The sequence below is a fragment of the Catharus ustulatus genome, chromosome 1 (genome assembly GCF_009819885.2).
Source record: "Catharus ustulatus isolate bCatUst1 chromosome 1, bCatUst1.pri.v2, whole genome shotgun sequence".
Lineage (NCBI taxonomy): Eukaryota > Metazoa > Chordata > Aves > Passeriformes > Turdidae > Catharus > Catharus ustulatus.
The window spans coordinates 30,020,159-30,034,211 of record NC_046221.1 but is presented as its reverse complement, the minus strand read 5'-3'; the positions used below and the strand labels follow the sequence as shown (position 1 = coordinate 30,034,211).

The 14,053-nt window shown below is 44.6% G+C and overlaps 1 protein-coding gene across 2 annotated transcripts in view; it reads left to right on the top strand.

Annotated features, from left to right (window-relative positions):
* AGMO (alkylglycerol monooxygenase) overlaps positions 1–14,053 on the top strand; it is a 199,422-nt gene that overhangs the window by 106,039 nt on the left and 79,330 nt on the right. For both annotated transcript variants that reach the window (XM_033076983.1, XM_033076975.1), the window contains 2 exons: positions 6,120–6,202; positions 8,407–8,512. In XM_033076983.1, the coding sequence (XP_032932874.1) occupies positions 6,120–6,202; positions 8,407–8,512 (189 nt within the window). The remainder of the gene's footprint in view (positions 1–6,119; positions 6,203–8,406; positions 8,513–14,053) is intronic.

Here is a 14,053-nt window from a genome sequence, read left to right as displayed (position 1 = left end):
GGATTTGGATCAGTCCCAGAGAGAGTGCTAGGAGTGCAAAACTGCAGTATATTCAAAGCAAAAGTCTCACAGCTCCAGAACTTCAGGTATCATATAAATCAAAGTGAAGTGCACCTTAAACACATTTTACAGTGTCTTTTTTACTGTTAAAAGATACTATAACATTTACTGTGGTTGTAATTATGTGAATATGTGAGCATATTCAATCAGATGAAAATTACTAAGATAGATCTCTTGAAAGTTAGGAACACCATAAAGGTATCCATTAAGTAGGGCATCACCAAATACAGAGTATGTAATATTGCTAAGAAGAAATAATTATTTTCTAGGAATTCTAATTTAAAATAAAGTAATACAGCCAAAGACACCTAAAAATAGAAAATTCATAGCATTGTATTGGTATTCCTAATTTGAATGTATCTGATCATCTGATGTATGAGAGCAGGGCAACTGTTAACTTATGAAGTGTGCTGACATCATTCCTAGAAGTTCTGAATCGCTGGATGAATCAGAATGAGAAAATACATCCATGGTATTCTTCCAAGGGAATAAAGAAAATGGTTCTTTGCAATATAAAGGTCAATTTTGAATATTTGAATGCTCGTCTAAATACAGATTTGGAGCAACATTTCCTTTGTTTAAATGAATTATTTTTTGATTACTAAAAAACCAGAAAATAATATGCTATGGCATTCTGTTGATTAAAAGCCATGTAAACATCTTACTAAATTGTATAATCCGCATTCCCCTTATTTTTTTAAACTCAAAGATATTTTTAAAGCTTTAAAAGTAATGAAAATCCAACAGAAATATTTTTTTCTGTTTGATTGCAGCCAATAACCACATTGCAAAGTTGTGGCTGACTTGTAACTGGGGAACCTGCTGTGGTGCCACATGCTTCTCTGTTTATACAAATACTCCGGTATATAAATACTCTTTTATTTTATATATGTATCCATGCATACTATGTTTAAGTGGAACAAGGATGCTAACACTAACGAAGGTGTAAAAGGCACATTCTTTTTGCACTGCTGCTTGCAGTGCATAGATTTAATATATGATGTTAGTTTAGTGATATAACCCACTGACTATTTTGTTGATTTTGGTAGAGAATGGATGCCTTAGCTGCCAGCATCCCCTTCATAGGGTGATACATGTTTGAAAGCAAATAAAAGAATCAAGGCAGCATATTACTTTACCACTGGAACTTTAAGAGAAAGTTAGAGAAGCAAACTAACAGTGGTAAAAATTATGCTATATGGCTGGTTTTCTAAAAGCTATTATTCCCAATGGCATAATTGTGTATTTCACTGTATTTCTTGGTAATCCTTGACTAGAAGTACAAATGAGGGAATTTTTTTGTTGTATGTGAATGTGGTGCATACCTATAGTGAAGGGTACTTGCACCTTCTACCTTCATGATTCCCAGTAAGATTTTCTGTCTCATCCTTCACTACTCCGAAAGCTGATGTTTTGGGTAATGGAAAGCTGCCACACTTTGCTCAGGCATTACAGTGCAATGCTTTTGCATTTATGTGCTGATAGTGCCAATTAACCAGGTTCTGCAGGTTGTGCTCAGTACTTCACATTCTGGGCTGCAGAGCATATTGATCATAATGAGTTTTACAAATGGCTATTGTTCAAAATAGTATAGTTTAAGTAGGAGTGTGTCTGAAGATAAATGGAAATTGGCCTGAAGAAACAAGTCTGTACAGTATGATCACACCTGGCTCAGGTAGACATTATGCCAAAGAACTGCATATAACATTTTAACCATTTAAATATAAGAGCTTGTTTACATTTGAGTTTGATTTTTTTAATAAAAATCAAGGTTTCTTCAGTTCTTCTGATTTATGAACAAACATTAAAATATATTTCTATTCCCCTTTTTTTTCGGGAACTTCATGTTTTAAATTGATCTGAAATTTATTAATTTCCTTTCAAGTTCTTAGTCTGTGCATTATTCTTCTGTTTTAGGTAAATGTGGGGGATAATTTTAATTCTTTTTCCTATTCTAATAATGTAAATTAAAATATATCATGAAGCTAAGAAAAAAGTCCTTGATAGAAGTTATGGGTAAAACCACCACTAAAATATGACCTGAAATTGTCTGCTTTTGGGAAGTGTTTCCATCATCCAGTCAAATCCAACTCTTAATGCAGTACCAAATGTATTCTTTAGTGTCAAGACATGGAATTCCCAAAATGCTTAGGTTATTCCCACATTCCCAGTGTGCTCTCTCCACAAGTTTCAGCAAAAGCTTAGGTTAGTAGGTTTTAAGGCACTTCAGTGTACTTAAAGGCAGGTGGAATGAATCTGCATTATTTTATCTGATGGTACCAGTTTTCTGCAGCTGGAGTCACAAGGAAACCCAGACGCCAGGGACAAGCTAGCCAGCTTGGGAACACTGCAAAGGCGAAGAGTTTGAAATCATGCAGCTCTTTAAAACTAGAAACTAGGGACAAACTTGCTCATGCATAGCATGTACTGTTGAATCCTTCCTGAAGACAAGTATTAGCACTTACGTTAAAACCATTGCGATTTCATTCATTTTTCACAAAATGTGATTTAGCTGTACATTGTAATGCAGCAATTCCATGACTTGATGGAAATTTGGATTTGCTGTTTAGGTCTCTTACCTGACTAAGATACAAAACCTTGCTCAGAATAGTGGTCTACCACTGTGGAAGCATTTTTAAGGCAGTCTGCAGAATCTGATGCATCACAGTTGAGACAAAGAAAAATCAGACCCACCTTGCAAGCATGAGTAGATTTTAAAAAAGGTATAATTTTTCAACCTAAAAGTGGTGACAGTCTTTAAGGAGAAAAGTCTTGAATTTTGTTTTTTTTTCCCAGGAAAACTCCTTTATTAGGCAAGTAACAATCATTGAAAAGCCTGTCAAAGCACTTCTAAGAAATTTATCGATGAGTTCCCTTATGCCTGTGCCAAATCATATTTTTCTTTGCTCACTTTTTGAATTTTTCTATGACCCAGTTGTACAGGACGCTAAAGTGGAAGTTGAACTCAGTAGGGCTAGATGAACAGTTAAAGTAGTTCTCATTTAATTAAATTCAAATACAGTCCATGCCTGATGTTTTACAAAAAAGTTCTGTCCAAATATTTTGTCACTTCAAAACAAATTTTTCCTATTACTAATGATGAAAAATTTATCATAAAAAGGAATGGAACAGATTGGTAATGTGGAAATGCAGTAGTAAGTTTGATTCTCACCTGGTACGAATCTGTGCAACAGAGTGGTTTGACAGGTGTCATTTGTGAGAATTGTGTTCTGGCTTGTAAACTGGTGAGGCTGCTGTTCAGCTTGCTCATTGCTGGGATTGAGTGTTCTTTGTTCAATAACTGTTGAGAATATCTAAGTAGGTGCTTGTGATGCTTCAGTAAAACAACAGAAACCTGCCCCAGACTGACTGTGTGGTTTGATGTGTTTTGCAAACATGGGCACTCTAAGTTCACACAGCTGTAAAACTTGAGAATATCCTCCTGTGGCCTCCCATGCTCACAGATACTTACCTTGGATCTTGTTGAGGGGTTGGGGCCATGACTGAAGGAAGCTGGGCATGTCACTGCATGGGATTTATTGAAATCAGGGCAGTCTTTTGTGGAGTTTTGTTTTTCCAAAGCCTACAAATGAAGCGCAAGATGCTCTTCATAAACTCTTTGCTGCTGAAGCTAGAAAGGATTTCTATAACTCAGTCAGATCCACTACTTTTGTTTTGTTTTGTTTTGTTTTAATAAAAAAACCAAAAGATTTTCAAAAATAATATTTGAAACAAAATCAGGGAGGGAAAAAGAAAACTGATTAAATATTTGATTTTCAAAGGCAGCTGTGTAGAATACAAAATAAATATTTAATAAAATTTAAAAATTCAAACTTTACCATCAAAATAATTTCTGTTTTTCTGAATTTTGTATTTATGTCATTTTGATGTAAATTTTAAGGACAGAAGTCCTCATGGTGCGGTTCATCCAAGTACTCATGCACTTGTTTATATTTAGAAGTTTAAAATGTTTAAAGTCTGATTGAAGTTAATGATATGAGCTGAAAAGTTTTGCTAGCTTGAGAACCAAGTGTTGAGTTGTCCTGAAGGGAAAACAATACAGTAATTTCACGATTACAAGCCGCACCTGATTATAAGCCGCACCTCTGGGTATCGGCAACCTTTAGGTCTTTGTCCATATATAAGCCGCACCTGTGAACTGTCGTTCACAGCGAGGACCTGCGTGCAACAAAGTTGCCAATTAGTAACAGAATCGCGAGGTTTACTGGCTCAGTTTGGTGCCGGGCGGGCTCAGCCTGCTTGGGGCTGCTGACTAGGCCAGGTGGCCCAGCTCGGTGCTGCCGCTCAGCAGGGCTGGTCGGGGCCAGCCGCCGCTGCCACCGGGCTCGCTCACCCTGGCCCGGCGCTGCCCCGTGGCGGCAGGCGGGGCCGGAGCCCACTGGCACCCGCGGCGGCAGCGGCAGGCAGGGATGGAGCCGCCCTCCCACTCCCACAGCGCAGGTGGGCACAGAGCCCCCTGCCCGCTCCCGCTCCTGTAGGGCTGGCAGCACGGAGTCCCCCGCCTCCCCTCCAGGCCACGGGGCCGGCAGGAGGGAACCCCCCGCCTCTCCCCTGGGTCGGCACAGACCCCGCCTCCACCTGCCGTGCAACAGAGTAACCAATTTGTAACAATCGCGCAATCCCAGGTTTTACTGGCAGGTGCTTGGCTCGACATCTCAACATGCACTTCCAGGTTTGGAAATTCCAGAGATTTTTTCATATATTAGCCGCTCCTGAGTGTAAGCCACATTTCCGGGGTGGGATCAGAATTTTAGTCAAAATGGTGCGGCTTATAATCGTGAAATTAATGTAATTTAGTTTCTTCTTAAACATGATCATTTCATGTGAGTTGTTAGTCTCACCAGTGTATTGACTTTTGTATCCATTTGGATACAAAGATGACTGTTATATGGTAACAATATGAAACTTAAAGAACAGGGCTTCTGGGATTTTTGTCTAGAAATAAGTTTCTTCCCTCTTGAGTAGAGTCAAAAGGAAATCAAATAATTTTGACAAAAAAAACCCACATAGGACAGAAGGTGCCAACGTTAAACATTATTTTGGAAATATAGCATTCAGGAAACAACTGTGAAGGTGCTTACTGCAGATATGATTACTAGCCATAGCAGATTTTTTTTTCTAGAATTTGAAATAGCAAATTACAGTAATTTCATGAATACAAGCCACACCGTTTTGACCAAAATTTTGCTCCCACACCGGAAATGCGGCTTATACTCAGGAGCGGCCAATATGTGAATAATTTTCTGACATTTTCAACCCCAGGGGTGCAAACCGAGTCAGTGCAAACTGCAAAGTCGAGCACCTGCCAGTAAAACCCGGCATTTATGTGGTTGTTACAAATTGTTTACTCTGTTGCACGGTGGGTGGAGCTGCTCCGTGCAGGCAGCACAGGGGGTGGGGAAGGTGGGGCAGCCCCCTCCTGCTGGCCCCGCGGCTCGGGGTGAGGCAGGGGCTCTCTCCTGCTGGCCCCGCAGCCCGGGGGGAGGGTGGAGAGCTCCTTGCTGCTGGCCCCGCGGCTCAGGGGGAGGCAGGGGGCTCCGTGCTGCTAGCCCCACGGCTCGGGGGCTCCCGTCCCTGCGTGCCACCACCGCAGGTGCGTGGTGGCTCCATCCCCGCCTCCCACCCCCACCGCAGGTGCCAACGGGCTCTGTGCCCCCCCTGCCACCGAGCGGCAGCGCCGAACTGGGCCACCCAGCCCTGTTGGCAGCCCCGAGCCCGCACGGCCCGAGCCGAGCCAGTAAACCCCGCCCTGCCGCGATTCTGTTACTATTTGGCAACTTTGTTGCACGCGGATCCTCCCTGCAAACGACAGAGCGGCTTATACTCAGGTGCGGCTTATTTATGGACAAAGAACGAAATGTTTGCCAACACCCGGCGATGCAGCTTATACTCAGTGTGGCTTGTATTCGTGAAATTACTGTACTTGAAAAGGGGACACTAGCTTCATTCAGTGAGAAGGTTGAAGCTACTGTTCCTTAAAAACTCAATTTCTTTCCATAAAATTACTCTAAATGAATTTTTTGTCTGCCTTTTAACAGATACTATCACAGGGAGCAGTTCTCCTGAGAATTGGCTTTATCATTCTGTCCCTGGTGTCTTTTGGACTACTTATGGAGAACAAGTAAGATACAAAATATGTGGGGTTTTTTATTCTTTCATTATGGATTATTTATAGCAATATGTAAATCTCACAAATTATATTGATAAAGAAATATAATTACCCAGACCCACATGTGTCTGTCTGTTGACTAGAAAATAACACCTAAATCCAGGATTGTTCTCATAGCAAGTGATGACTACATCTGTATTGTCCCTTGCAGAAAAGTTTTGGGATGGGTTTGTCACGTCTTCCTCTGTGCTTGCATTTATTGGGTCCACTCCTCTGGACAATGGCACGTGAGTGGGACCTGCCAGCTGTCTGAGGCTGCTCAAGGTCCGACTGTGTCAGGGTCCCTGTGTAGCTCACCATACGTGCCAGACATAGTGATGGTCTATGAAGAGTGCACAGTGTAACTCAGAGTAGGCTCAAAATCATGTGAAAGATGGTATAGACTTGCGACTAAACTTAATCAGTATGGCTTCAAATGAAATTGGATCTTGAATACACCAGGCCAGTGAGATACATTATGAAGTAGTCCATATGGGCCCTAAGGAAGAGTACAGTAATTTCACGAATACAAGCCGCATCAATTTGACCAAAATTTTGGTGGAAACCCGGAAGTGCGGCTAATATTCCGGGGCGGCTAATCTATTAACAAAATTCTAAAAGCTGCCAACATGGAAGTGAGAGCCCGCGGCAGCCCCAAGCCAAGCTGGAGCCTGGCCGGCCCCGGCAGAGGTGGGAAAGCCTGGCAGAGGCGGGGCCAGCAGTGTGGGGGGCGGGCGGCAGAGCCTGAGCCAGCAGGGCGGGGCAGGGAGGGCGGCAGAGCCTGAGCCAGCATGGCGGGGGAGCCCGGGAGAACTGGGGCTAGCAGTGCAGGGGAGCATGGCAGAAGCAGGAAGGCCGGCGGGTGGGGCTGCCTGGCAGCGGGGGAAGCCCAGCAGAATCGGGGCCAGCAGCGTGGGGGAGCCCGGCGGTGCGGGGGCCTGCAGTGCCGGCCAGGGCGAGGAAACGCGGCGGCGGTGCAGACGGGAGGGGGCGGCCGGCGAGCCTGGTGGCGGCGGCGGCAGCCCTGCCGGCGGGGCGAGCGAAAGCGGCGCTCGCGAAAGCACCGCTCGGCGAGCGAAAGCGTCGCTCGCGAAAGCGCCGCCGCGAGCCGCCGCTCGCGAAAGCGCCGCCGCGAGCCGCCGCCGCGAGCCGCCGCCGCTCGCGAAAGCGCCGCCGCGAGCCGCCGCCGCTCGCGAAAGCGCCGCCGCTCGTGAAAGCGCCGCCGCTTGCGAAAGCGGCTGCGGGGCGAGCGAACGCGGCAGCGGGGCGGTGCTGACGGGAGAGGGGGGCCAGCGAGCCCGGCGGCGGCAGCACCACCCGGCCAGCCCCGCCGAGCCGTGGCGCTGAGCTGGGCCACCCGGCCCCGTCGGCAACCATGAGCGGGCCGAGCCTTCCTGGCCCCGCCCCGAGCCAGTAAAGCCCGCTATGCCGCGATCCTGTTACTAATTGGCCAATTTGTGAAAGCTGCGCACGGATTCTCGCGACGAACGAAAGTGCGGCTAATATTCGGGGTGCGGCTTATCTATTGACAAAGACAGCAACATTGTCGAGGCACCGGGGGTGCGGCTTATAATCCGTGCGGCTTGTATTCGTGAAACTACTGTAAGTAGCATCCACAGTTTCTTACAAAGTTATTTGCCTTGACAGAGAAGAGATGTGGCATAGAAGTTTTCTTGAGACTGAAGTGCCAGTACTGCTTTGCACCTGCTGTTCATTATATTTTCAGAAAGGAATAACTTTTACTTCTATGGACTGAACAGTTTAATTCAGGGTAGGTCAACATGCCAGACATGTGAATAACCTAGGGAGTTAATAAAGAGGAATTAGTAAAAATTTATGGAAGTAGACCACTGAAAAGATTCTGAAATACTTATGTAGCAGTGTTCAGAATTTTGTTGTGGTAATTTTTGAGATCAAAGGACAGTAACTTAATATACAGCTCCATTTGTGTTAGTTGAAATATATTTTTCAAGTATGAGTAGTCTCACCACTAGCAAATTCATGGTTACAAGTCCACGTAAGGTATATACCGTAAAAACTTAACTATAAATGTAAGAAAGATGACTTGATGTAAGTGCAGGACATCATAAACTAATTTTATTTTCTATTTATATAATTTTATATTTAGCAAAGAAAAAAAGATTGTGTGCTAAATCTGAATTTATTCCCTTTTCTAGGTCCAAAGCAGGAATTTTGGAAATCATCCGCAATTTAGTCTTCATAGGTGCTTACAAACTTGGCTATTTTAGGAGTCAGTTTTCCTTCTTGGACTATGCATATGAGGTAAGACATTTCTATGTCTATGCTGATTATTCTAGATTTTTATCTTTTTGTAAAAAAGAAACACTAAACATTCACAGTTTGCTGTCTTATTTTTCGTTATGCTATTTGAATAGAGTATTATTTTTTTATTGTCTCATTATTCACTTTTTTTTTATTATTTTGTGAGCATCTTATTCAGGTTTGCTACTGAGATGCCAATTTTACTTGAAAAAAAGATCATGAAAGAGTGCATTTACCACTTCTTGCAAAAATAATTCACTTGTGGCTGCATACTTTGAAGTAATAGTAATGCATTGCTGAATTTGAATTATGTAATTCTCCTTTTATGATCGGGGTTCAGAGCAACCTGACGTTGTTGAAGATGTCTCTGCTAATTGCAAGGGATTGGACTAGAGAATCTTTATACCTCCTACACAAACTATTCTATTATTCTATGATCATAGTTGATTTGTGATAAAATGTCAAGTGTGGAAATACTGACATCACTCAGAAACATTATCTATTCTGGTCTACTCAAGAGCACATTATTTGAAAGACACCTGTTTTTTCAGTGTTTTCAAATACTGAAAAATTGGAAAAATTATGAGCAACGTAGTCCTTTCTCTTGTTAAAGATGAACTACATAGTCAGTGCCAAACAAAGGACTAAAAAAAGAACAACAAAGAACTGTTATATGAAGGATAAAAGAATAAACCAAAGGAAGAAAGTTTAGGAAAGTATGATAAAGAACTCAAGATGACAATAAAGTATTTCTTTTAATGACAGAAACATGTGAAGAACAGAACAAGAACCTCTTCATTTTATTTTCTTCTTCATGAAAGAAAAGGATTGCCTACAAACAATAGGAATAAGAATCTAATCTTTATTCTACTCATTTCGTAGAGACACTTTTTATATGAATAAAGAACTCAGGAGGGCAGACATTAAGGGTGTATATTATAACACAATTCTCCCAGAGTTGTGTTAGAACACCCAAATAATTCAAGTCTGAAAGCTCTGTCTCAAGGGCAAGATAGATAGTTCCAAAATTTTAGTATTTGTAATTTCAAGCCTTTCTACAGTATTAGGCTACTAATTTTACAAACATTTTCCAAATTGTGTTTAAGTATACCCCTTAAAATACCTTCTGAATTCTTGCAGACTCTTATCAGAGGAATTCAAGATTCATTTGATCTATACACCAAAGCTTTGAAAATGTAACAAGGGGGCAAGGGGGAAATCAAACAATTCTCCATTAGTGGCATTTATCTAGCTTTAAACATTGTCTACTAGCTATTGTTTTCCAACCCAGGCAGAAAAAAAAAAAAAAAAAACTACAGTAATTTCACGAATACAAACCGCACCAATTTGACCAAAATTTTGGTGGAAACCCGGAAGTGCGGCCAATATTCCGGGGCGGCTAATACATTAACAAAATTCTAAAAGCTACCAACACGGAAGTGAGAGCCCGCAGCAGCCCCAAGCCAAGCTGGAGCCCGGCCGGCCCCGGCAGAGGTGGGAAAGCCTGGCAGAGGCGGGGCCAGCAGTGTGGGGGGCGGGCGGCAGAGCCTGAGCCAGCAGGGCGGGGCAGGGGGGGGCAGAGCCCGGGCCAGCAGGGCGGGGGAGCCCGGGAGAACTGGGGCTAGCAGTGCAGGGGAGCATGGCAGAAGCAGGAAGGCCAGCGGGTGGGGCTGCCTGGCAGCGTGGGGAAGCCCAGCAGAATCGGGGCCAGCAGTGTGGGGGAGCCCGGCGGTGCGGGGGCCTGCAGTGCCGGCCAGGGCGAGGAAACGCGGCGGCGGTGCAGACGGGAGGGGGCGGCCGGCGAGCCCGGCGGCAGCGGCGGCCCGCCGGCCGGGCGAGCGAACGCGGCGCGGGGCGGGCGGCGAGCCCGGCGGCGGCAGCGGCAGCCCGCCGGCCGGGCGAGCGAACGCGGCGCGGGGCGGGCGGCGAGCCCGGTGGCGGCGGCGGCAGCCCGCCGGCCGGGCGAGCGAACGCGGCGCGGGGCGGGCGGCGAGCCCGGCGGCGGCGGCAGCCCGCCGGCCGGGCGAGCGAACGCGGCAGCGGGGCGGTGCTGACGGGAGAGGGGGGGCCAGTGAGCCTGGCGGCGGCGGCAGCACCACCCGGCCAGCCCCGCCGAGCCGTGGCGCTGAGCTGGGCCACCCGGCCCCGTCGGCAACCATGAGCGGGCCGAGCCTTCCTGGCCCCGCCCCGAGCCAGTAAAGCCCGCTATGCCGCGATCCTGTTACTAAATGGCCAATTTGTGAAAGCTGCGCACGGATTCTCGTGACGAACGAAAGTGCGGCTAATATTCGGGGTGCGGCTTATCTATTGACAAAGACAGCAACATTGTCGAGGCACCGGAAGTGTGGCTTATAATCCGTGCGGCTTGTATTCGTGAAACTACTGTAAACAGAAAAACCTCCCAGACACACAGTAGCGGTAGATTTCTTTTTAAATTTATTTTTCCAATTCCTTTTTCCTGAGAAAAGCAGGAAAGATGCTATAAATTTTGCATATGTATGAAGTCAAAGGAAACATTCTGAACTTGTTTGAGTCTCAGTTCCTACTGCTTTATTTGATTTACAGTAAATTCACGAATACAAGCCGCACTGAGTATAAGCCGCATGGCTGGGTGTTGGCAAACATTTAGTTTTTTGTCCATAAATAAGCCGCACCCTAGTATAAGCCTCTCTGTGTTCACAGTGAGGACCCGCGTGCAACAAAGTTGCCAATTAGTAACAGAACCGCGACAGGGCGGGGTTTACTGGCTCGGCTCAGGCCATGAGGGCCTGGGGCTTCTGACAGGGCTGGGTGGACCAGCTCGGTGCTGCCGCTCGGCGGGCCCGCTCGGGGCCGGCCACCGCCACCACTGGGCTCGGTCACCCCAGTCCGGCGCTGCCCCACGGCGGCAGGCGGGGCACAGAGCCCACCGGCACCTGTGGCGGCGATGGAAGGCAGGGATGGAGCCTGCCTGCTCCTGCGGTGGTGGCACGAGGGGACAGGAGCCCCCCGAGCCGCGGGGCCAAGCGGAGAGAGCTGCCCTGTCTTCCCCCGAGCCGCGGGGCCAAGCAGAGAGAGCTGCCCCTGCTTTCCCCGAGCCTTGGGGCCAAGCGGAGAGAGCTGTCTCTGCCTCCTCCGAGCCGCGGGGCCAAGCCTAGAGAGCTGTTCCTGCCCCCCCCGAACCGCGGGGCCAGCAGAAAAGAGCTGTCCCTGCCTCCTCCGAGCCGCGGGGCCAGCAGAAAAGAGCTGCCCCTGCCTCCTCCGAGCCGCGGGGCCAAGCAGGAGAGAGCTGCCCCGCCTTCCCCACCCCCCGTGCTGCCTGCACAGAGCAGCTCCACCTGCCGTGCAACAGAGTATCAATTTGTAACAACTGCGTAAATGCAGGATTTTACTGGCAGGAGCTCGACTTTGCAGTTTGCACTGACTTGGTTTGCACTCCCAGGGTTGAAAATGTCAGAAAATTATTCACATATTGGCCGCACCTGAATATTAGCCGCTTTCACAGTATGAGAGCAAAATTTTGGTCAAAACAGTGTGGCTTGTATTTGTGAAATTACTGTATTTTCTGATTTTAAGCCAAAGAGTAACTTTCTGATGAGGTTCTACTAATCATGCCACCCATTCATAAAGTTGTTGGTTATGAATAACCATTATTTTCTGGTAACCAACAGCAGGTAGCTTGGTAATGTTGTTCACATAGGAATATTAACAGTGACTATTGTTATTTTATTGTGATAATATTAAAAGATATATGAAATACCGACTCTACTGAAAAGGAAAACAATGAAAAGCAAAAGGCATGAACGGGATAAAAGTAAATGCTAAGAACACAAAAGTAACCATGCATAATCAGACCATAGGTCTATTTAGTCCTGTATCCACTCCTTGTCAATGGCTAAAAGTCTGCTTCTGAAGCACAGGATTAATACAGAGCAAAATATTTTATATTTAAGTCTTCCAGCCTCCAAGAATTTTCAGATTTCTCCCATAAAAGGAACCCAGATCAACCTGATCTTGAAAATTTTCAGGGATGAGGCAACTATCACCTCACTGGACAATTTGTTCCAGTGTTTCACCATCTTCACAATAAAAAATGTTTTCCTTTTTGTACTTGGAATATTTGTAATGAATTTCAAAGTGTTCCCCATTTCAAAACTAATGACCAACTTTTAAAATAAATTACCTACTTTTGCTGCCAATGTATTAAATGCATGGCAGGCATGTTCTTATGGGTCTAATGAAATTTATGTAAAAAACAAATCTGAGAGATTGAAAAATCTGAGAGATTTCTGGAGATTTGTCGGTTCATGTTGGTAAGCCTTCAAACATTAATGTTTTACATAGAAATTGACATGATCATTTTGAAAAAGCAATACCAGAAAGCGTAAGAAGTACATAAAAAGATAGTTTCCACAGAAGTTAGGTTTAAAATTTATCCTAAAAAATGCTTTTCTTCATTCTTTCATTCCAAGTTGTTTGTCCTACATAATATAGTAATATTGATAGTCTACTTTCTTTTAAACATCCTTTGCTGTTTCACTTTCACATTCTCTTACAGATTTTAAGAGACGTAAATTAAAACATTTATTAATCATTTTAGTTTCCTCATCTAAATATGCCCTCTTTAACATACACCTAGATTTAGCTGACTTTGATCTTTTTAATCTAATATTTCTCATAATCATAACCTGTAATATCCTCAAAAATGTTCTCTTTACATCTTTATTGTCATGTGTTACCAAATTAACATTTCTTTAGTAACATAGTGTTCAAGAATGAAAGCACAACACCACGTAAGAGAGTTTGTGTTGACTTTTTAAATGGTTATGTTTGGCTCATAAGAAGGCTTGACAATTATCAGAATTATTGAATTGGAAGAATGCCTTCTGAGGGGAAACTAAATGGGAAATGAAGGAAGGAGGTAAAACTAGAGGGTCAGTGAGAGAAAAGAGGAAACAAGGAGCAAGCCTTTCCCATTTTGCTATTAGATTAGCTCAGGTGGGTATGAAAAAAGCAGCTGAAGATGGCAATTTGAGCAGAAGGAGCAGTTCTGCCGTTTGGCACCCTCCTTGCTGCCCTGCTAACTGGCTTTGCTACTGAGCTGACTAGACCGACAAAGACATTTTTCAGGTAAGTGATACAATATGCTGTGGAGCAAGAAAGTTTCTTAGTGCTAAGGCTCAGGGAAAGAGGAAGCTAAATCACGTTATAGGTGTGTAAGGAAGAAAGGAAGACTTCTGCTTTCACTAAAGCTGCAATCTTAGTATGTTGTTTTCTGTGTCTGCAGTCATGTAAAAACAGTGTTGGCTCCATGGATACTTTGAAGTTGTGTGTTACCAGATTTTGTTCCTTATGAAAATTATGTCATTTTTCTGATCATTTGAATACATTGTCCTCCTCCCTGCTATTGTATTTGAATTCATTCTATGGGACCTCTCCCAGTGTCTTTTTCTTCTCCAAGAAAATAATTTGAAGCTATCATCACTAGAAAAGTGACCATAGGAGGTCGAACAGTGTGCATTCCTTAGCATGCATTTTCTATTCCTTGTCCTGTATGTATTT